This window comes from Glandiceps talaboti, chromosome 3, assembly GCF_964340395.1.
Source record: "Glandiceps talaboti chromosome 3, keGlaTala1.1, whole genome shotgun sequence".
Classification (NCBI taxonomy): Eukaryota; Metazoa; Hemichordata; class Enteropneusta; family Spengelidae; genus Glandiceps; species Glandiceps talaboti.
In genome coordinates this window covers 6,362,534-6,387,409 of record NC_135551.1, presented here as the reverse complement: position 1 = coordinate 6,387,409, position 24,876 = coordinate 6,362,534, and the positions used below count along the sequence as shown (strand labels likewise).

The following is a 24,876-nucleotide window of genomic DNA, read 5'->3' as shown; positions in this document are numbered from 1 at the left end:
TTTATGATTCGTTGCCGACTTCAATGTTTTTTTTAATACATTGGTGGTTCTGAATAAAGATTAGCAAGCTTACCAAAGTGTGATAGTAAAGATGAGTATATAAATACAAACGTGTTTATGCCAACTTATAACCAGTACATGAAATGGTTTCTTCCGGACAAAGTTTTATGACTTCACCCATGGTGCTACACACCACTATCCTAATAAACAAGAAAGGCCTAAGTACGCGGCGACATCAGTTTACAATACATGTATGAACATGTGGCTCGGTAATTGTCGATCGAACTCTCAATATTGCGCACTAATTAGCTGGCAACATGGTAATTTGCTGACCGGGGAAATTAGTGCGATGACTGCAATACACCGATTGAGGGCGCTTACACCGGCGTAAAGCGTTCACACCTACAACTGAGTACAAGCTAATCCTTTCCTCCGGAGGATCTCCGGAGCTGAATCAACCAAAACCTCCGCAGTAAAATAATCCACAGATTCTCCGGAGTCGACCATTCACACACGCAAATTACCTCCGGAGTTAATTTAAGTCACTGATTCTCCGGAGGATAGGTCCTAGTGTGAACGGAGTATATGTCAACCAGACTATTAAAGATGCACTAGCTGAAACTGGAACTTTTTTAAATACGTATTTTAGGTACGTTAACTTGCTCGTAATATCACACACCGTTAACAGTATCACATAACCTATGAATAAGCGTATTTCTGGAGCTGTATACACGATAGATAATATCAAATTGATATGTGGTCCGAACCCAAAAATCAGAGCCCTCATAGGCGATCACGACTTCAACCTGTTTCTTCACTGCTTCTGGATGATATTGATTACTGGTAAACATGAAGAATATCTAAATATTGGTAATGTAACATTTTAATGAATATAAAGTGGTTATCTAATCCATAATTGATTCCAACTACACCAATACAGTTTCGAAATAATGAGTGTGACTAATATTGGCCAAGTATACATCTGGGAAGTCCTGATTCTGTGCTTTTTGTCACTAACATTGGCTAGGTATTCATCTGACTATCGTGATCCTGTGCTGAGTGTGACTAACATTGGTCAAGTATTCATCTTACTACTCGGGTTTGCCAAATCCAAATTCAGTAATATTTCAAAATTAAAATGGTTTTACAACTGACTAATATCAACATAAAATATCAGGATCACATCAGAGTAAACTTAATACTAAACTGGATCATTTAAGAGATTGTGAAATATCGAATGCAATATAAAGTTGTTCTGGTATTGTGTACAATTCAATGGTAAATATTTGCATAATTATTAGATTAGTTGCCTTGACTATCAAGTTAACCAATTAGTTGCATGTTACAAAAATCAAAGCAAATGCGAGCATCAGTTTCTATACCCGCCTATCTTCTACTCTTTGAAGAGGATGTAATTCATGGGCGGAGGTCGGCATAATAATTATGTAGAGAAATTAAAATATTTTCGAAATTGTACACTTTGGTTTCCAAGGTATTGACAAAATACAGAATTTGTAATCAATGTTTAGGTATGCTGGTCGAACATAGTTATTCATTACTCCTACTTCTGGTTACATCACTCAGGTCATAACGCCTGAAATGTACTATGTTAACTAAATGGGTTTATGTCATCCATATAATTTATGTCACCTGGTTTATTGCTTAGTTTGTCAGGTTTATTTCGTAAGCAAAACTTGTTCATTTTGGATGGTGGTTATTGGTTTGAGGAAATGGCAAAAACAACAGAAATATTGATAAAAATGACTTGACTATAATTAATAGTATTGGATGTGTAAGGGAAATTATCAAGTGGTCAACGTTACATTTTAATAGTGTTCCTTAAATATTGGGATTTAGAGGAATTTATCATTTCAGAATTGTAAATTTTTACATATACAGTTCAAAAATATTTGTTAAATTTTCTAAATGTATAGCTATGTGACATGGAAAGCATCGCATGTCGTAAGATATAGTTCAAGGAGTTAGAAACTCTTTCAGTCACATGTGTAGTGAATCTTAGATCAGGTATTCCCAAGAAATCTTACGAAACTAAAAGAAGATTAGCAATACTACATGTAGCACTGTCAAAGACAGTCAGCTCTGTTCATACAGTTGTTGTCATTTAGCGCTCAGGGCACGTAAGGCTCGAGTCGTACCATCTTTCGGATTTATTAACGTTATTTTTATAGCACACACAATCAATCTACGTTTAATAATCAACACGAAGTGGGATTTAAATTTGTCACTATATACTTGAGGTTTTCAATTCACTTTCAAGTTTATTTGTTATAGTCTATAGGATAATTACAATTATAAATTAAACCTCTTTCATGTTCCTTAGGTGCAGATAATGTCTGTCAACAATGGAGTGTTAGTTGTCGGCAAAGAATGGTGGTCAAAGAAAGACATAGCTACGTGCCTGATTCAAAGAGAATTTTGCATCAAACTTGTAAACCAAGGTCACCGGGTGTATTGTACTGTTCTTAAAGCCAGTGATGAAGAACGTACAGATGCCGAAGGGTATGGTGTCAGGCTAACATTACCAGAACCAAACCCAAGGTTAAATTATATTCCTTGTTCAGAATGGTTGATACTTCATAAAGATTTCTTTCCAAGACTACAAGACAATGACATTTCATTGATAATCTGTCACACGTGTGACGATGGAACAGCTGATGCAGCAAGAAGTATCCAGGATGACATATTCCATGATGCAAGTCTCGTTCCTTTCCTGTATGTCATTCCGGATGACGTTAGCTTCATCCCATCTGAATTACGTGCCAAAGAATTCGAGTTGATGGAACATGTAGATGCTGCTGCCTTTGTTGTGTCTGTGGGTGAGAGAGTGTACAAGTATTATGCGAGCAAAATACAGAAGGAAAAGCACTTGTTGTACTTTCCATGGGTTGGTGAGTTTGAAGATCTGAAGATGAATATGAAGGATTTGACCAGTTTAGAAAATGGCATTGAAGTCCTTACAGTGCACAATGTACCAGATGTACCGGCGGTAAGAGAATTAGTAGCAGTTGCAAAGGCCATGGGCAAAGTTGCTGATTCCTATGAGTTTGATCCAAACCAACCAGTATGGAGATTAAGAGGTATTGAAGATTCTGTATGTGAAGACTGCAGACGATATCTGATAGATGAGGCCAGTTCAAGATTTCTGAAGCTCCCACTTTTACCCCCTGTATCATCTGTGAAAGAGATACGAAATTGTTTACTCCAATGTCATTTGTTGTTATCCTGTTCAGGGAAGAGTGATCCATTCTGTATGATTGGTCTGATAGGTTGTGCCGTCGGTATTCCTACACTGGTACCAAGAATGTCTGGCTTTGCGTCGTTTGTAGAAACCCATCTAGAAACTTTGACTGTTCCAGTCTGTGATGTGGGTCCAAATGAAAACAAAGACACAGCTGGTGAGAAGTGGAGGAGAGAAATTCTGAGGATTCTCAGGAACTATACTCGAGCTTGTTCAAAGGCAAACAAAGTGAAGGATGAACTCTATAAATCAGCAAAGTATGGTGCTATAGCTGAATCTCAGGAGATATTCCTTCATCGCTGTTCTCAAGAACAAAGGGCAAGAGGAGATCCCCAGCCAGGTACTATTACATTTTGTATTTACTGCTGACGAAGCAATGAGTTACATTCCTTTAAGGCATTGTACGGGAGGGGAGGACAAGTTGTGAACCAGTATTAATTGTGAGGTGATGTAGTAATGATAGTGGTGGTTGTGGTTGTGGTTGTGGGTATATATGATAATAGTTTTAGTTGTTGGGTGATGTTACTTAGATTGCGACGTTAATCCATCCACCACGGTAAAGCTGCTACTGCTGTTGTTGTTTTTGTTGTTGTTGTTGTTGCTGTTGCTGTTGTTGTTGTTGTTGTTGTTGTTGTTGTTGTTGTTGTTGTTGTTGTTGTTGATGATGATGATGATCATCATCATCATGAATACGTCGACTGTGGTGGAGGTGGTCGGTGGTGGTGGTGGTGATTGTGGTGGTGTATACCGTGAAAGGTTTTTTCTTGTTGATTTCGAAACATTCGGTATTTATTAAAATTCAGATTCATACTTGATTTGTTACTTATACCCTTCTTGGATTTTAACAGGAGAAGGACATGTCATAGATGGTAACGCAGTTGAACCGTTATTGGGTAGTAGCGATGGTACACCAGGATTGGAAAGTGGTCAGGTTGCCTCTGACACACCTAGCCATCTGGGGGATGATGACAGTCAACAAAACGGCTCCTCCGGTAACCATGGAGAGGACAATAAAGATTCATTACAAGTTTTCACTATGGCTAGTAAATTAGGTAGGAGAATAATGAAATATATTTCTACGGTTCGGCTTACATTGTAAATTATTAAAACTTTATATTATTCACAGGTGTCTATCACAAAAAAATATTAAATATTCTAATAATATAAGTAATCACTTGATAATGTGATACATGTATATTTCTTATTCCAACACTTGGAAACACAAACATGCATTCTATGTATTGCTAGGCATTTCATTTACCCTCTAGGTGAACTAGAAATTCGTGTAACAGTATCTCGTATCGAAGCCGCAGTTCCATCCTCAACACCTTTGGACAAGATACGACAGGATGTTTCAAACATACTGAAACAAATACAATCTATTAGTGATCTACCAAAGGTGACGAGACATCTTGATGATATTGGCGTGACTATAAAACTGGTGAAACAAGGGAGTTTATGCATTCTGGCACTTTGACGAGTTTGTTTGAGGACGATATTATCACGCCAGAAATACCCCTGCACTACGATGTACCTGGAATATCTTTGAATGTTACCATAGAAACATGGAGGTATAGACGTTGTTTGACACAATTGAAATACCTTAAAGAAGGTATATACCTCTATTTGATTTTTACAAAAACATAATTTTATTAAAATTACAAATTGACAAATTTAGACCAATAGATATAGGAAATATTTGTATATTACCACATACTTGTTTCCTGTTGTTTATTTTTAATTGAGACTTTCCCATTCACTGCATTCGTTGAACCTTTGAACATTTATATTTCATGTGTGCTATCAATTTCATACTCAAAGTTCTTACCCATTGCTATTATAGGCTATAGACCGCCAGATCAACCGACAAACACGTGTAATATATGTCAAAATGGACGACTGGATCTAGTAGGAGATGTGAACCAGGAATGTAACCAACAAACAGGTAGGTCATACAATCTACAAAGGTCAATTATAAAAAATGATGTCGATGAACAATTTGATTCTATGTTGTTTCATCATTTGTCTAAAAATCAATATGTAGAAATTAATCACATTGGACAATGTCTAAATTACAGTATTGCATTTCCTTGTAGGTTTGTTCGTTGGCTTACATATATCCTGGTAATTGTCACCTTCGGATTTTAGATTTATTACTCTTTATAACCATTTACTGTAATTTGTCTTTTACTCATGTTATGTTTCTATTGTTCATGTCATTTGTTTTGTTCATGTTCTTTGTAGCAATGTCTTGATAATATTTACAACAGGATTGTCTGTGAGACGAGATACATAATACTCATTTCAATTTAGTATTCAACATTCTGTGTACAATGTTGATTCAGTGATGTCAATATCTACAACAAATATAATTTAAATTTCTATTTAATTAATTTCTATGGAACATGACATACTTCAGAATGAAATGAAAGCCATGAAGTCAGTTGTAAGCCAGCATGATCAATCAGAGGACAGAATTGCTGAACACTACTCAAAGCTAAAACGTGAAAATGTGTCATTACGTCAACATATAAGTGACCTTGTAAACAAAGGTGACCGGGATCTGATTGAAAGTGATGACCGGAAAACAAAGGATCCAATGATAGAAGGTCATTTTTGATAATTAGTAATATCATATTATTATCATCATTATTATTAATATTTACAGTATATTACATATAGTAAAGTCAGTTATAACCACATCAAAATGTAAAGTTATATGACTGTGGATCCCAGGAGATAAATAATAACATCAGGTCGATGAAGTTTAATTTCCAAAGTTTAAATTACCTTATTAAACCAATTTCTCTCTTTGGCCCCCTAAAAACCTGTTTGATTCCCGAAACCCGACCTAACCCAGGTTTTTACCCCCACCCTAAACTTTTGTTCAGGTAATTCGAAAAACAAATATCGAAAAATCGAAAACAAATGCAAAGTTGCGAGAGAATTAGTGAGATTTGAATACGCCATTGCCTCGTGTTCTCAAAACGACATGTGACATGCGATACGGCATACCACACGATGTCTCTTCTGCATATGGTGCAGAAAATGCGATTATATATATCGATGAGAAGTCTCGGTTGACCTCTGTAAGATGAAGAAAACATTTGACAGATCCTCAGGGATAAAAAACAAACAAACATCCTACCTACCTACCCTGTTTTCAAATTAGGTGTGATCGGGACCACACAAAAATGGCCTTAGTAGTACCTTGGTCAACTACAAGGACACCAATACTCTCATATTTTGAAGCAATGGTAACATTGGTTGGGAGAGACGAATTAGGTTTTAAAAATCACCGCTTTAGAAGCATGCCTTCACTAACGCATATCGATGTACGTTTACTAAATGAGTTACATAGTGCTAAGGCGGACATAAAATTTACTAGTGATAATTATTAGTGCATCGCAATTAATCTCAGAATATAGTGAACTAGAAAGCATAGTGCTGGAACTAAATATATTAGAATGTTAGTGATATACATGACTTTGTATATAGACAGATATTGTTTCAAAAAATGATATATAATTGAAGACATACATTACCTTTGTCGTTTACGTTTAGGTTTCACATTCACGTTGGATATCAAATCAACAAAGAAATCTGAACGAGAAACATTGATGAGTCTACCTTGTCACTTTACATGGAAGTTGGAAGAGGAATGTGATCGACCGGACAAGGTAAATTTGTGTTTGACATGACATCAAATCTTGTGTACATGCAATTCTAGTCAGCCAAACAAGTGACGATCGATTGTAATTTTTACCGGTAACGAGTCATTTCAGGACAAGAACATTTCCAGGGTACATGCATTCGAAGCTCTCAGGCTGATTTAGACGTGCTTTGTAACATCGATTTCGTTACATTTCTTCACCAGCATTACTTATGGCGACAGGTCACTTAAAATCTTCACATCAACATTTGTAATAATTACCTGCATTTGTAATAATCCCTGAAATATATAATAACTACCAACGACATTTCTAATAATTTATGTAAAAGAATTTTTAAAACATGCAACATAATTACCGAAATTAGTAATAACACTCGACATTAAAGGTGATTCAAAATGCTCACATTCACTATTGCTATTTTGCTAGATGACATGTTAGTGAAATTTATACCCACAGACACTGACAATTAGTATCAGGAAGTGTGAGTAAATATCGGTAAATGTTGGTTAATAAGACATGTAGACTGTAGTTTTTGTTTACTGATGTCTATTACAACCACCGGCAATGTATTTTTTCACAATGCTGTTGAGTTTTATTCACCTGTTGACTACGCTCATCATAGGCTACGTGCTAACCATGTCTCCTTATGACGTCATAAAATCCCGTGGTCTAGGTGGGACCGGAAATACCCGAAAACTATCGAAGTAAATCCGAAGGGAGCTGACTGAAAAGAGGTCATTTTAAGGTGTTTGCAGACGCTTTTTTAAAGTTTTAAAACCAGAATACGTTTCAGCAAAATAGCAATAGTGATTGTGAGCATTTTGAATCACCTTTAAGGAGAGTCGAGTCATTCCTTGCAATATGCGGAAAAATTGATTTATCTTAATCAGAAAGCCAACAAACCATCATATAAATCGAAAGTGGGTATAACGTGCATTGAAACAATTAATTGGTTAATTAATTAATTAATGGTAATTAATCGAAAATTTAATTAATTCATTTTTTTTCTATCAGTCTGGGCATAGGTAGGTGGGTAAGTAGTCGGTAGAGAGGTAGGTAGGTAGATAGGTAGATTCGGATGAGTAGCCCTATTTCTCTAAAAGCAGGGAGGAACTTCCTTATATTTTGTAATAAAAACTTTTGGCAGATTTATTACACATGTTTTTAAGAAATATATTGCAAATATGGGTAATTTTTATCAACTGTCGTTCACAGAATTTATTAGAAATGTCAGTTTTTCGGCAATTTTATTACAAATATAGGATTGTTGCAAATGTCGGCAATTATAACAAATGTCGGTTGCCCATGGCTACGGAATAATTTAAAAAAAAAAGGGGGGGGACTACTCAAAACTATTTGACGTTTCATAATGTATTTGCCAGTTCTTCTCAAGCTGTGCTTTCATCATATTTTTATTCTCTACACATAATACATTTATTACCCACCATACGTGTTACCTTCAGTTATGTTCAGTAGCTCACAGTGCCATTTCACCATTTTAACCTGGTAAATGTTATTGAATAGTGAAGACTATATCATTCTGGTGTTGGATGTGTCCTCTCACTGAGTACATTTGTATGTCATTAATAGCTTCGTGTGTGCAAATATAAGGAGACAACATATCATCCAGAACTAAGTCCAACACCACATACAGCCATGATGGGTTACCTACAGGTATCAGAACTTAGACCTCCAGAAGGGAGAGATCCAATGGCTGCCTTATCATGGTTTGACAAAGCACTCCAAGACAACCAGAAGGAACTTGACAGCAGTGATGATAAGGATGGACCATTGGGTGATAAGTTAGTTATTCTAGCTGATAAAGCCTGGGTTTATCACATGTTAGGTCAGGTTGATAAGATGGGGGAAATATTGCAAGAAATAAATCAGCTAGGGGGTGGTAAACTGACCGAGAAACAGAAAGCGTTCGTCTTCGGTCACAAGGGTACGGCTTTCATGTATTTTGTAAAGAAGACGTGTAGTGAAGGTATTGATAGTTTTAAGAGAGCATTAAGTGTGTTTCCGAAGAAACCAGACTGGCTAGTCTTGCAATGTCTTTTGCAATTTTACTGTTACCACAGGATGTATGATACTACAGCTGAGAAGTATACGCTATCAATAAAGGAATGTAAAATGTCTTTAAAGAGAGTAATGGAAATCAATCCTAATCATAGCTATGCTAGAGCTATCTTGGGTTGGGTATTAATAAAGTTAAACACTGATGAGGCAAAATATGAAATACAAGAAGCTCTCTGTAGAAATTCTAAATCCCCATGGGTGTTGCACTGTGCTGGTGATATATACATCAACATGAAGGATTTTGACAAAGCAGATGAATACTTCTGTAAAGCAATGGAGATAATACCAGATAGCCCGCAATACCTTGTTGGAATCGGAGACGCACACATCATGAAATATCAACATGGGTTAAATAGTGGTAAAAAAAGCTTGAGTGAAGATTTAGTGACAGCTAGTGAATATTACAATCGTGCGTTACAATGCTCTGATGGAGTGTTCGTAGATGCTGAGCAAGGCATCGGTATAATAAAAGAGTATCAAGGAAACTATTCTGAAGCGATAGAAACATACATGTCAATGATTAAAACAAGTAATGATCCTCATTACAAGTCCGAGGCGTGTTGGTATACAGCTGGAGTGTACGAAGAGTCATTGAGCGACAGTGTCAAAGCCATGAATTTCTTCGATCAAACAGTTGAACATGGCGTTGAGTACTGGTGTGGGAAAAATGCAGCCAAACGTGTAATCAAAGAGATGCAGAAAGTTGTACAAAGTGACCCAGACAACAAAGATGCATTAGTCAAGATAGGTGATATGTATAACAAGTTGAATGAGTTTGAAACGGCATGTCAATACTATCGACAAGCAATACAGAGTGAAATGACCGACGAACCAATTCAAGGACAGATTTAACTTTTCAAATCGATAAGCCATTCGATGTATAACGAACTAGTTGAACACATTTTCTGACTTCTTATTGGTGAATACGGACCACTATGTAACCATGGCGATACTCAACATTTGTAGTGAATACGGACAACCACGTGACCAAGGCAATATTCCGTAGTTCTTCAATATATTATTTTGAAACATTCTTCTTGATTTTAGATAGAGTAATTTAGTTCCAATACAGTAATATACCACAAATCGCAGTTTAGACGTTCCAGTGGTGGAAATTGTAATATCATCAGTTTACATAGTATATAGCTATAGATGTAAAAACTAAGATTGAAGAGTAACTCATAATTGACGTCACATGAATTGTTACCGGTATATTTGATGCAATGAGACAGTAGATTGTGTAATTTTGCATTTTTTTTATTGATTAGAATGATGATTTGATGTTTTAGCTGTAATTGAAGTTTAACATTGAAGTCTATTAGACCTATGCAATCTATTAAAGTAGAATTAAAGTAAAGACCTTGTAGATTCATAAATATATCAACCATTGACTAACTTCGTTACTCCTCTAATGATAATTACTATCAAATGATTAATTTAACATGTTAATATACAATGTTGATGGGGCTATTTGCTATAATAGCTATATTGATGACCTAGTCTCGAACGTAGAACGATTTTAGCAGTGATTGACCCTTATCTGGAGTAGAATATATCAGAGTATTTGTTGATGACGTGTTCAGACATTTATGATTTAATATATAGTATCTGTATCTAGCATCGACAAATTATTTTCTTTATATGTGTGTTTAGTTAATAATCAATACTTAGTAGTTGTAGGATTGTAGAGAAGTATAACTTGATACAAATGTCTACAATTTATAGTAGAGTGGCTTTGAATTATGTCTGTGTTGTTGTTTTTTTGTTATACTCTAGATTCGTCGTTGATGGCGCTCATGTTAATGGAGTCTTAAGTTGTCACAGGTGGTTGATTGCCTAGACGTGTGTAAGCATTTTACTTACAGAGACTCAGTTAAAGAAAATTATCACATTTGTCCGTAAATGACAAACAGGATTTTGTTGTTAGAATAAATTGTGTTCTTTTTATTCATTTCATTGTTGTGTTTCTTTTATATTTTATTTTTTAAATGGACCGTGACAGTAGTGAATTACGTGCAGCCATAGGTGGGTGTTTTAGTTTGGTAGAAAATTAATAGCTCAAAATTCTAAAGTTTGGATGACCTCGCGTTTCCTTTCTATATCTCAATACATCTATTATAATCAGTTTTTCCTTAACACTAGTCTCTTTACAATCAAGTACAATCATAGGAAATCCTAGATTTCCTGCCGTCTATCATTATAGCGTACAGTTGTTATTTTATACTATATTCATACGAATTGAACGGTTCGCCAAATATGAATAAACTATTACTGTCACCTGACTGTAATAAGACGTTATATTGATAGTGCAGTGTATCATAGACAATCAGAGCGCCATCAACGATTGCATAAAGTAATCTACACTGTCACTTGTTCCAGTTCGTTTACAAAGGTTAGGAACGTGTTACTAAATTTTCAAATATAAAAGGTGTATAATTATCATAAGGTTTTCTTAGATCTAGTATCATTACAGTAATCAACTGACTTTACCATACGCTAAGCATAGAATATAAACCAGTGATCGAATTTCTGCAAATGTCTGCTGTCGGTCAACTTTTTTCGTATAGACCAGACTTGTTTACTTTATTTTTTTTCTATTATATGGCGTGTATATTTAATATAATCTTATTACTCCTGAGATAAAACAACAATCCCCTAGTAGTCAGAACGTAAACATAAAACAATGACAAAGTTCTTCTTTTTTATCACAGAAGGTACATTTCTCAGATTCAATCTAGGTGGGTTGACTTTTGATTATGTTTCATTAGTAGGTAATATGTTGTGCAGTAACCAATCATCCTACATGTACACATTGACGATTTTTTTTTAATGAATCTTACACAATACATCTAGATATATAAATGCGTCGTTCCGGTAACCCGACCAAACCTAGTTTTTCATACCGACCCTGAACATTTTTCTACATATTTGAGGATAATAAAATCACTTAAATTGTGAAGTGTCGCCAGCAATAGTGGATGCGCAAACTGACATCAACTTATAAAGACAATTATATTAAACTGTGTTTCCAATCTGTAATGGATCTACATCTGACGAGAAAGAACCAATAACGCAGAGACCAAAATGGAAAACAATTGAAAGCATAACTACCTGAACTAGACACACATATATGAAAAAAGAAATATATACCGGTATATATATATATATATATATGAAAAAAATAGTAGATTAATTACCTAGTCGTATAATTCATCATATCGCCAATAATACTGCCGTTATGGATTTAAAGCAGCTTAGTATGTTTAGTATGCTACAACTGGGAGAAAGATGCAGTAAAAATTAGTCAATTACTTATTTTAAAAAAACACACCATTGATTAGTGGTCGGTGTTATCCATAGATGATGTAGTAGCAAGTTTACATCATGATGAGGAACAGAGTGGTTTTGAATCCATCACTATCATGTTAAAACTAATCTAGTTTTAAGAGGAGTATCATTTTTACGATCTGACAACCACAATATATTCACTGAATATGATTAATTACCAATAATTTGACATTGTACATGTTAAACAGTGATCGATATTATCCATAGGTAGTACAAAGACAGGGTTGAAATATATAGTTACCAACGTTGATGGCGCTGTTTGGGTGCGGATCCACTTTCATTTATCATATGTATGCAGCAATTAAAAATACACCCACATACTGGTGATGCAGTACTGTTCACAGTGTACGATAATATGAGTATGTCATTATATTCAACAAATTATTTTCAAAAACACATTTATATTGTAGCGAGTGCAGCTTTATATTAATCGAGTCTTCTCAATAGTAAGTAACTAATATAAGGTATAGAGTTAAAGTACATTTGACACGGAGCAAAAAATCGTTCCCCTCCAACCCCACATCAACAGAAAATTAAAAAGAACAAAAAAAAGTAACTGCAGGTTATAACTCGTCAAAGAGACAAAACATAAGGTTTTTTGTAGTTTTTGACAAAATGTTTGCCTAACAATCCACACATATAATGTACAAATGATGTCATATGCTATATTTAGAACCCGTCTCGACGAAGAAGAACTACCCATGCGTGAAAGCGGACAGGGGAGCTCAGGACGCCATATTACCTGTCCTATTCCAAGACGTCTAACAACGTAAGTTTGATTATTTCATCGAACTTAGAAGTATAACACACTATTCATCAAACAAGAATCTTGGGGGTTGAAAAAAAACATAAAGGACTGCGTCTCGAAGCTGAAGACTATCAAAGTGCTCTCAAGGTCAGTATATAGAACAATACTGTCAGGTTTTGTAGTTTCTAATAATGTCACTTTGTGACACAAAGCGGCGTAAGACGATTGTCAAGAGTTATAACAAATTACTAACTTTGAAGAAAATATACTAATTGTTATCATAACATACACAGATTGTGAACGTTTGTCACTGGTGAGGTATAATTAAACATAGTTGGCGTTTTAAAAACACCACGAACGTCTGTACACTTTCACTTTATCACATACCACGCTGGATGTATAGTAATCGCTCCACTATTTGTAATAAATACACGTTTTGTTCCATACTGATATAGTTACTGTATTTTATATACAATGCTATTGCATTTTCCAACACAACGTCTCAGGTTGTACAATATTTCAAAGCCTTTTTGTCTTAGAGCCAGTATTCTGAACACCTTCATGGAATGTCATACAGCATTGTTATAAATTCTATAGCAATATACATGCCAGTTCACTTATTCTGAGGTAACAATGTAATACCTGACATTTGACTCTGCAAGAGGGTATGTCAATAGAACATGGGTGAGTTGTCTCACCCAAAAACGACGGGTTTCAAGAATAATTATTATTTAATACAGTTTGTCCAGCTGTGCTCTTCGACACTCTATACGCAAATGGCACCACACGTAAGAGTACCGTCTCCCTTTCTATTTCTATATACAAAGCTCATTCTAGTAATTCGCATGTGTCATGCGCAATTGCTACGTTTGCCAGCGACATTAGTCTGACTGGACTGATAACAGACAACGGCGACACAGCATATAGACAAGAAATAAGTATGTGTAAACTGGTGTAACCGGACTATCACATCACATCATATGATATTATATCACATTTAACACTCGTATGAGTATAATAAACACTTGGTGGCTCACTGGCTAGCATGTATATTTTGTAATTGTACTTTTCAAAATAAACATTATTTCCGGTTCATATAAAAAGTTGCATAAACTTAAACATTCCGACAAAGTTTAATTTAAGTTGATAACCCTATAATCATATGAATATAAAAACATATCTTCTGATAGTTATTTATCGTTACCATGGTAACTTTTACCCACATTTGTAAACACGATGATAGCATCCTAAATTGTGTGAAAACATCAGTTTGAGATACATTCTGATAGTCGACACAGTCCAGTTTTCGAAAGTATAAGTATCGTCATCAAACTTTGTTATACTTTTCTTTATCTTTTTGAAATTACTGAAAATGAATTGCAACATGAATCAATCATCCTACATGTATACATGGATGATTTCAAAAAAGTGAATTTTACGCAACACATCCAGATCTGGGGGTATTAATTAGTGATAACAATAACACTATAGTAGTATTCTGCTTGTATATTTTGGTCGTTTAGTAATACAATTACAACAGTTTAGTTTAATAGGCGTTATAATTTAACACCCGGAATAAATATGTACTATATAGTGTGTCTACGTCACTGTTAACCAATCCGACACCAAGACGCAACATTACTGCGATTGTCAATAGTTATAACAAAGTACTAATTTAAAGAAAATATACTAATTGTTTTCATAACATGCACAGATTGTGAAAGGTTGTCACTAGTGAAGTATAATTAAATATAGTTGACGTTTAAACACCACGAGCGTCTGTACACTTTCCACGCTGGATGTATAGTAATCGCTCCACTTTTTAATTACACTTTGTTCCATACTGATAAAATCATTGTATTTCAAACACAATATTGCTGCTTTTCTTATACAACGTCCCAGCTTGTATACTATTTCAAATCCTGTTTGTCTTAGGTTTACTATTCTCGAAAGCCTTATGGAATGTCAGTACACGTCATTCAGCATTGTCCCAAATTCTATAGCGATATACGTGCCAGTTCACTTGTTCTTAGGAAACAATATAACACCTGACACTTTACTCTGAAAGTGGGTATGTCACTAGAAAGCGACTAGGCTTGAAGTCAGTTTATAACTATACATCAATGTACCATAACGATTATGTATCCGAAAAGTGCACATGTGTGAGTTAGCTGTTAAAAACAAGTACTTTCAAGAATAACCATTGTCAATAGGGATGGTATCTCTAAAGTCAGAAATTAACGCGCTTTATCAGAAAACTTACGATTAGCTAATTCAAAAGTAAGAATATTCACAGAAAATGGTAAATTGACACCATAACTTTAGGCAGTTTCAATGTACCTGGCACACCTTATAATTACGTTCAGTTTGGGTTGATCACTTTTCTTTATTCCCGCTCCGGAATCGGATAATTGAAGTTCAGGAAGCAGTACTATTTGTTGAAGTGAATCCCTTAGCGAGTTAAACTCACTTTGTATGTTTTCGACTTCACTAGTCTTTCTTGATAAGTGGGACAAAAGTCACCATTAACTCTTGGTGAATGTCGCCTGGTGTGGCTTGTGGTTTGCTCGTCGGCAATATGGCGGGCAGGCCCAGGACGTTCAAAGTCAGAACATTGGGTACTTACTTCAAGTGCTCGTGATTTCTCCTCCAAGTTCACTATACGGTCATTTAAACGTTGTTGTTGCACTTGCATATCACTAAGCATACCATGGATTGGGTATATGTCATCTTTATCTATTTTTTTCTGCCAGCGAAGGCGCAGAGAACAAGGACAGCAGGGTGATGTCATAACCAATATGACGTCACCCACATATCATTAGTTCCTATAAGAATTCGTATGACTACAGTTTCTTAAAAATAAACTCATGTCATTACGTATTCCAATTCAACTTAATTGTATTACAATGCACTGCACAAAGACAACAGGGTGACGTCATATTAAACTAATGTGAAGTCACTGACATTAGTTTATATAAGAATTCGACTATAGTTATTTCCTATTTTCAATATTCATGATAAAAATAAGAAATAGGTTGGCCGCAATCGTTTATGGTTTAACCATGTTCGGAGTTTGAAGAAGTCCTTCTCAAATTAGGTTTTAGCAAGGGATCTCATAGTGAGTGAGTGAGTGAGTGAGTGAGTGAGTGAGTAAGTAAGTAAGTAATTTTTAGCTCCGCTGTCAGCGAAAGCTGAAAGCGTAGCTTTAGGTATAGGTGGGTATTGAGGTATAGAGAGTAGAGTGAATCATAGGTGTCCGTCAAACTTTTATATTTTCATTATTTTCTCCGGAAGTGACAGTCAGTATTCTTAGGTATTTGGTGTGCATGTTCCCTGGGGGGAGGCTATTCAGATTTGTTCATGCCAAGTTGATCTGTGCCATTTTCAATTGTTTATGATTTTTTTTCATAAAATGTCATTTTCATCAACTCCTTGAAAACCTCTTATTAGATTGCTTTGATATCTGGCGTGTTGATGCGCAGGGGGTAGCTTACTCAGATTTGTTAATTTCAAGTCAGCACATCCTCATTTTTATTTTTTATGATTTTTTTTTGTAATTTGAAAAAAAAATGAATATGTTAATGAGCATAATGACCGACGCCATATTGGAAATCAGTCGACGAGACTTTAAGTAAACTGCCACTTTTCAAAAGACACTATTGACGTCAAACAAGCAATGTAATATGTGCTAAAGTCATAATTCTACGCATTGGGCGCCCAAATGACAAGCGTTTATTCGAAACAGGGTTGTAAACTTCAAATCCAATTCTGCACCCTTCTACATAATCAGCCAGTCCGCAACATCCTCATTTGCATACTCTATCCTGATTCGACCAGAAGCTGAAGGTGACCTCATTCGACCGAGCGATTTTCCACAGCAAGTATCTTGAGTATCAACACAGGACGTTCTTGGTACTCACTAAAATCACACTTCAGACCCACTATAAAAGTGTGATGTTTTCAGATAACATGTAACTTGTGGTTAATTCTATATTGTCGTGCAATTTGGAATGACAGTGAACCAGAATTCAGACAACTTGCGTAAGGAAGGGCATGCCAGGCATGCGGTTGAAGTTATGGCCGACAGTTCACATGTAAAGTTAAACGACATGAACGTGTCTTGCCTTTCCAAAATGCAAATATTTGGCAAGTAAAAATAATTAAAATAATTAAAACTTTAATTTGGCTTCAGACTTTGCATTATGTTTTGCGTATCTTTCCCCGTTTTACATGTAAATCCAAAAAGGTTCTCTCTCATCATGTCATCAGTGTCAGTGATCATACCGCGCGGGGTAGTCCTCGGGTGCACGAGTCTATATTACTGACTTGACTCTAAACACCGGAGGGGAGGGGCAATTGTCAGAATCGAGTCCCGAATTCCTCCGTATGCAAGGAGGACTACGCGCGGGGCTGCTTTGAGTACGAGCGAAGTGAGGCATGTTGAGGTATTTTGTTGAGAATTATAAATATTGCGAAATGTCAAGTACAAGGTTTAAATACAATGGAATGATGAAAAAAATGGCAGAGTCTGCTGACAGGCGCCGGTCACAAGAAACACTGTGAATTAAAATATCAGACGATGTGTGTATTAATCGCCGACAATCCACCCGTATGCACGAGGGACTAACCCGGAAGCAAGTCGTTGTCAGCCATACGTTACAGTGGTAACATCGTCCGAGAAATCGCTGCGTTCAGAGTGTCATTATTCACAGAATTGTTGTTTTCGAGTGAAAACCCGTCTTGAATTGTACAACTCTAACAAATGAAGACATGTCAAGTTATATTTTGAAAGTTGTATCGCTAGTTTGAGACGATTTTCTCACGTACTATAGTACTATCGAGGCTTACTTGGAAGTAGTAGGACCTTACTCCAGTTCATCGGGAAGTTTAGCCAGTCCGATAATTCTTTCTGGTTTAGTTTACAACACTTTTGATCACGCAGATTTTGTTGTTGTGATGAAAAGAAATAAAAAAAAGATCATTTCAACCATTTCGTTGTGTTTTCTTTGTGAAAGGTAACCGAGCATGAACGAGTGTTACCACTGTAACGTATGGCTGAGAATGACTCTCTTCCGGGTACTTGAGATTGTCGCCGTACGGAAACTAAGATGGCGATTAATACATTTCTTCCCTATATATATCTACCACAACTAGTACAAGTTGAATGTTGTTGACTTTGTAAATTTGTTAGAAAATTTAAATTCAAATTGCCTCAAAATTATTTTAGATCCCTAGTTTATTTCATTCATCATTAAAATTTTCCAGGGTTACAGCTGTAAGACACTGGAATTATTTATAGCCAACCTCAAAATCCTCTTTTTTTCTTTTTCTTGTGTGCATTTCCCAGTCATTTTTTTCTGAGATTTTGTGCAATTTTTCATAACAGTAGATTTTTGTTATAAAATGGTGACTATGGTATAAAAGTACAATACATTACCAACTTCTGTGTAAAATGTGTTTTATAGTGAGACATCATATGAAACCACTAACCACTTTATTGCATCGCTAAAACAAAACTGCATAGTGAAGAGCTGAAGACCTGAACCACTTCTACATGTCACCAAAATAAAAAATTAAATTAAAAAAAAACCCAGCGGAGCTATTCTGACCGATAGGTCGCTTGTTATTATAGTGAGATGAGGTAATAAAATACCTCCCAGCCCATCATGTTAATAAGTCACCTCGAACAAAAAATGGATACATGACAATATAGAGAGGTTACAGTGAAAATGAAAATTGTACATGCAGTGTGAGAATTTTTTTTTTCTTTAACTAAGATACAACATTTCCTTCCGTCTTAAAAGGCTGCTTCAATGAATTTTGCTGTATTCCTAGCCTGAATCGTCACCAAATACTTTAATTTCCCATTGTCTGATAGTGTGATGTATTCGATGTTAATTTCCGTGTTATGTACTACGTATGACATCATAAAGACTGCAATGTAAAATAAAGTGAATCTCATTTTCTATAGCATTTTGGTCATAAAATACACAAAGTCTAACGCCCGCTGGTTCGTTTCTATATTTCTCAGTTTCTAAAGGAAGTGGTAAAACCCCTGACCGAAACTTTGCCAAAAAGATCGTTGACTTCGTGAAAGACCCATAGAAACGTATGGTTCAGTGATATAGTTATCTTTGAAAATAACACGCACGTTGATATTTTTGACCAAACTATTTGATGCTGATTAAGTAAATGTTGTTCTACTAAAATAAATAAATTATTAGGAAAAATAACATCACAATGTTCATTTAAATTCAACCCATCAAGAAGTTTACAGATTTCTGCAGACCAATTACAGTAATTAAGTGAAAAGTCCCACAGGAATATTATCTTAGTTAGTCTGTTCTCGTCCAATTGTATATGTATCTCATATCTGTGTTGGATTCTATAGATGCTTTCAGCCATGGTAACTGATCAAACTCTAATACTCTGCGTACCTTTGTGATTTTTAATCCTAAAGGTGTATAATTGTAGATTTCTGTATTGGAAAACATATTTCTCTTTATTTATTAGGTTTGGGACTAATTTAACACCACCAATATTGATTATTGTGTTTTTTGTTTACAGTTTGACAATATTTAGAAAGCATGTCTGATTTAATATATATCTTGTCAGGGCCTAATGGAAATGAATTGTGTCGATTACGTATTCTTTAATGATATTTTAAATCGACCTCGAGTATAATAGCTTCTTACTTTCATCATTATATCTAGATAAATCAATCGCGTCTACATTAGCCAACCGTTTGGCGCCTCCTGTAGGTAAATGTTGTGATATAGCCCACCCATAAGAAGTATTTGCATCCAAATAGAGTATATATTTAAGGATTTAGTGACTTTCGGTAATTGTATGATCTACTAGTCCCGGCTGCTAGTCCTACCACCATCACTCTTTGTCCGATTACTCAATGTACTTCAAATGCAAGTTGTATAAAGTTAAAGTCTTTACTTGCTGTTCAATTTAGTGTTCTAGGAACGCTGTATAACTGACAAATGAATAAGGAATGGTTCTAAAAGGAAATACAAACGGAAAATTGTGTCTTAAATTTATTTATGTTGTTTAATTACATGAACTAAAGTTGCAGGTCTGAGTGACATTAAATTAGTACTTTGAACAAATAGGCTTGGCCTGCGCTCTTTGGAAACGTGCTCGATAGGTCACACCTAAATTGCAGTACATTGCTTTGTAAGAATTCTGACTTCAGTTTCACTTGATATTTAAACGCACGACAACGAACCTCAGACAGTAGTAGCGTCTTCAGGGGACAAAGTAAGTTGGCCACTACTGTTGGCTAATGACAAACGACCTCCCACAAAGGATTCTGAGCATAAACTACACAAAGCCGGATTCCTGCCACTACATAAAGTTACAGGCAAAATGGGTCAATTTGAATATGACAGATTTACGTGTAGCAATGCAGCCAATCAGAGCAGCACTTACATACCGGCTTCAAAAGGAGCACTATCTAAGAAGTCTTTTCGACAATCAAATCAGTGCTAGATCTGCAACAAATAAGAGATATCATTAGTAAAAATATAAAAACATAATGCAAATAAAATGCACATGCTTTTGTAGCAAAAATTCTGTTTTATATCAATCACTCTGGCCTTGCAATAAATTGAATCAAATTACAACAGTAATTATTTCACATCATCAATTTAGTTCAATATGATTCAATTTTGGCACAATCTCAAACTATACCATGGGGCTTTCTGACTAGAATGTCCAAGTGTGTTTTGACAATTTGAGGTACTGCCTAGCTCCAAAGCATCCTCCAACAAAGCAACAAAGACAGCTTTCTGACAACTGTCCGGAATAGTCCTATAGCAGTTTTTCACTAGAACTTGTCCGATGACACCATCATCGACCAATGTTTTACCCAGTAAAGATCGTAGGATTATCTCAGGAATAATAAGATTATTGATATCCTGGCTTGAAGTTCAGTTATGTGTTTTAACTAATCAATCTTGCAAATCCTTCAATGAGTTCCATAAGAATACATGCAAGGAATACATTATTACAATACAGGAATTTTGTCCATGATAATGGTTTTCAAATAATGTAGCAGCGATCACATTCAGTCAATCAAATATCAAATGTTGATATTTTATAATATCTTCTTGAAAAAAAAATATCAACATCATAAAAATATTATCAATCAATTATCACATTATTCATATAAGAACAACCAATGAATTGTATTTCTAAATTTTCTTTGGCAGTACGGAAAACTATGAGTCTCACACCTCTCGCATAGAATGTTGACAAACATGTCTTTCAATACACATACTGTTAAAATATCAGACAATGGAATTGCTGTGGTCGGAAATAAACCATGCTGGGAAGTGTACATATAAAAAGTTGAAACAATAAACCTTTAAATACCAGTCACTTTAATAAGCGTAAATTAATATATTGGCAAAACATTTGAAGAATGGAGTTTAAACAACGTAGTATTGACCAAAACAATTGTATAAGTCATCAAGTCAAGAGAACTTGTTTCGATACAACTACAGTAAATATAACAATTTATGAATATTACCAACATAGCTAATACATATCTACAAACACAGTTCCCATCACGATGATCAAGGAAGAAATAACCACACATGATAGCCTTATTAAGTATGAGTTTTGAATAAAACATCGCAAATTGAAAAAAAATGCTTCCCTCTCACTTAGCCAATGCCAAGATGCACATTTTGTGTTGACGTGTACAAGTTGGCTTGTACATGGTATAAAGTAGACAGATGTTGAGTAGTACCGTATACTTAAACTGACCTGCGGTGGAGTCATCATTTCGAATTGATCAGTACTGTTGCTATTCGAAGGGTATATAAGCCACTTTTTGGAATGTTGTCCCTGTTTGGGTGCCATCGTTTTCCTGTAGAAAAAAACAACAATTGAACGGACAGAATATCATCGAATCAAATAAACTTACAACAGACAACGTTCTATATTGTCACATGACACTGCATTGATGTGACAAATCCAGCATATTATTATACAATGAATGACAATCAGTTGAATATTGTGTCAGAAGAAAAAGATTTTGGTGCTTTAATCCATAATTCATTCAATCCCAGTAATCCGTGTGCATCAGCAGCAAAGAAGTCAAACAGAATACTTGGACTCATTAAAAGGAACATAACCTACAAATCGAAATATACCAGCATGAAATTATACAACTCATTAAGACCACACTTGGAGAGTGCAGTTCAATGCTGGAACTCATTACAGGAAAGATATTGATCTACTGGAAAAGATTCAACGAAAAGCTACAAAGATAATAACAGATATAGAGCTACTGAATCTGTGTTATGACGATATTACATTACAACACATCACATCACATCACATCACATCACATCACATCACATCACATCACATATCATATCATATAAAATCGTATATCATACTATACCACATCACATCACATCACATCACATCGCATCGCATCGCATCGTCTATCATATTATATATCATATATCATACGTCATATTGCATCACATCACGTGACATATATCATATCATATCATATCATATCATATCATATCATATATCATATCATATATCATATTATATCATATCATATCATATCATATCATATTTAAATATGTCACGGTTAAACACTCCGACACCGTTGCGGGTATGCGTATAAAACCACAGCTCTGTTGAATTAATCTACTATTTTTTCCTAGTCATATAAATCATCAATCACATATCGCCAATAATACCGTTGTGGTTTTCAAAGCAGTTTAGTATGTTCAGTATGCTACAACTGGGAGAAAGACGCAGTAAAAATTAGTCAATTACTTATTTTTGTAAAAAACACCATTGATTAGCGGTCGATGTTATCCGTAGATGATGTAGTAGCAAGCTTAAATCATGAGGAACAGAATGGGTTTAAATCCGTTGCTATGTTAAAACTACAATAGTTTTAAGTGGAGTGTCATTTTTCGATCTGATAACCACAATATAATCACTGAATATGATTAATTACCAATAATTTGACATTGTACATGTTAAACTGTGATCGATATTATCCATAGGTAGTACAAAGACATGGTTGACATAGTTACCAACGTTGAGGGCGCTGTTTAGGTGTGCGAATCCATTTATCATGTATGCAACAATCAAAAATATACTCACATACTGGTAATGCAATACTATTCAGAGTGTACGGTGTTATGAGTAAGTCATATCTAACAAATTATTTTCGAAAAATCATCTAAGTTGTAGCGAGTGCAGCTTTAATTAATCAAGTCTTCTCAATATCAAGTAAATGATATAAGGTGTAGAGTTAAAAGTACATTTGACACGTAGAAAATCGTTCTCCTCCAACCCCACGTACACACAGACAAATTAAAAAGAACAAAGCAAACCAAAAAAAAACAGTAATTCCAGGTTATAACTCGTCAAAGTGACAAAAAATAATCTGCGATTTCCATATAGAAAGATTTTTTTGTAGTTTTTGACAAAATATTCCACACACATGGAGGGAAGACAAAACAAAAATGTTGTAATAATGATGTTATAAGTGTAACAAACTATTCCAGAAACAAGAATCTAGGGGGTTGTAACAACATAAAAGACTTCGTCTCGAATCGAAGCCGAAGACTATCAAAGTGCTACCAAGTTCAGTATATAGAACGACACTGTCAGGTATTTGTAGTTTCTAATAATGTCACTTTGTGACCCAAAACGGCGGTACGGCGATTGTCAAGGGTTATAACAAATTACTAACTTTGAAGAAAATATACTAATTATACATACACAGATTGTGAAAGCTTGCCACTGGTGAGGTATAATTAAACATTTTGACGTTTAAACACCACGAACGTCTGTACACTTTCATTTTATCACATGACACGCTGGATGTGTAATAGTCGCTCCTCTATTTATAATAAATACACTTTTGGTTTCATACTGATACAATTACTGTATTTTAAACACAATGCTATTGTATTTTCTAATACAACGTCTCAGGTTGTACAATATGTCAATGCCTGTTTGTCTTCGGGCCAGCATTCTGAACGCCTTTATGGAATGTCAGTACACGTCATTCAGCATTGTTCCAAATTATATAGCGATATACGTGCCAGTTCACTTGTTCTGAGATAAACGATAATTATAACACCAGACATTTTACTCTGAAAGAGGGTATGTCAATAGAAAGCGACTAGACTTGAAGTCAGTTTTCATACATCAATGCACCATTGCCAATTCGCGTAGTACACATGGATGAGTTGTCTCGCCCAAAAACTACTGCTTTCAAGAATAATACAGTTTGTCCAGCTGTGCTCTCCGACACTCTATACGCAAATACGGGGCTGGGGCACCACACGTAGCAGTACCGTCTCCCTTTCTATTCTCCATATACAAAGCTCATTGTAGAAATCTGCATGTGTCATGCCCAATTGCTACGTTTGCCGACGGCACTAGACTGACTGGACTAATGACAGACAAAGACGACACAGCATATAGACAAGAAATAAGTACATGTGTAAACAGGTGTAACCGGACTATCACATCACATCATATGATATCATATCACATTTAACACTCGTATGAGTACAATAAACACTTGGTGGCTCGCTGGCTAGTATGTATATTTTATAATTGTACTTTTAAAAATAAACATTAATTCCAGTCGAACGTTTGATGTTGAAGTCTGCATGAGTGTTAAACAAATCGTCTAACAGGCAATCTCGCCGGGTCATATAAAAAGTTGCATAAACTTAAACATTCCGACAAAGTTTAATTTA

General features: G+C 35.3%; 2 protein-coding genes across 2 annotated transcripts in view; both read left to right on the top strand.

Moving 5' to 3' along the window:
• The first annotated feature begins 2,350 nt into the window (after window positions 1-2,350).
• LOC144432731 (uncharacterized) lies at window positions 2,351-9,864 on the top strand. Its single transcript, XM_078121001.1, has 6 exons — window positions 2,351-3,599; window positions 4,108-4,311; window positions 4,528-4,658; window positions 5,679-5,868; window positions 6,824-6,939; window positions 8,524-9,864. The coding sequence occupies exons 1-6, from the start codon at window positions 2,351-2,353 to the stop codon at window positions 9,862-9,864; spliced, it is 3,231 nt and encodes a 1,076-aa protein (XP_077977127.1).
• A 3,149-nt stretch (window positions 9,865-13,013) lies between these two features.
• LOC144432730 (P2X purinoceptor 4a-like) overlaps window positions 13,014-24,876 on the top strand; it is a 77,183-nt gene continuing 65,320 nt past the window's right edge. The window contains exon 1 of the mRNA XM_078121000.1: window positions 13,014-13,129. Coding sequence (XP_077977126.1) covers window positions 13,014-13,129 — 116 coding nt within the window. The remainder of the gene's footprint in view (window positions 13,130-24,876) is intronic.

Bases quoted from the DNA above. Each gene is read 5' to 3' on its own strand.
- LOC144432731 (XM_078121001.1), top strand. From the start codon at position 2,351: ATGTCTGTCAACAATGGAGTGTTAGTTGTCGGCAAAGAATGGTGGTCA. The intron at 5,869-6,823 runs GTCATTTTTGAT...GTTTACGTTTAG, and splicing joins AAAGGATCCAATGATAGAAG to GTTTCACATTCACGTTGGAT. The intron at 6,940-8,523 runs GTAAATTTGTGT...TGTCATTAATAG, and splicing joins AATGTGATCGACCGGACAAG to CTTCGTGTGTGCAAATATAA.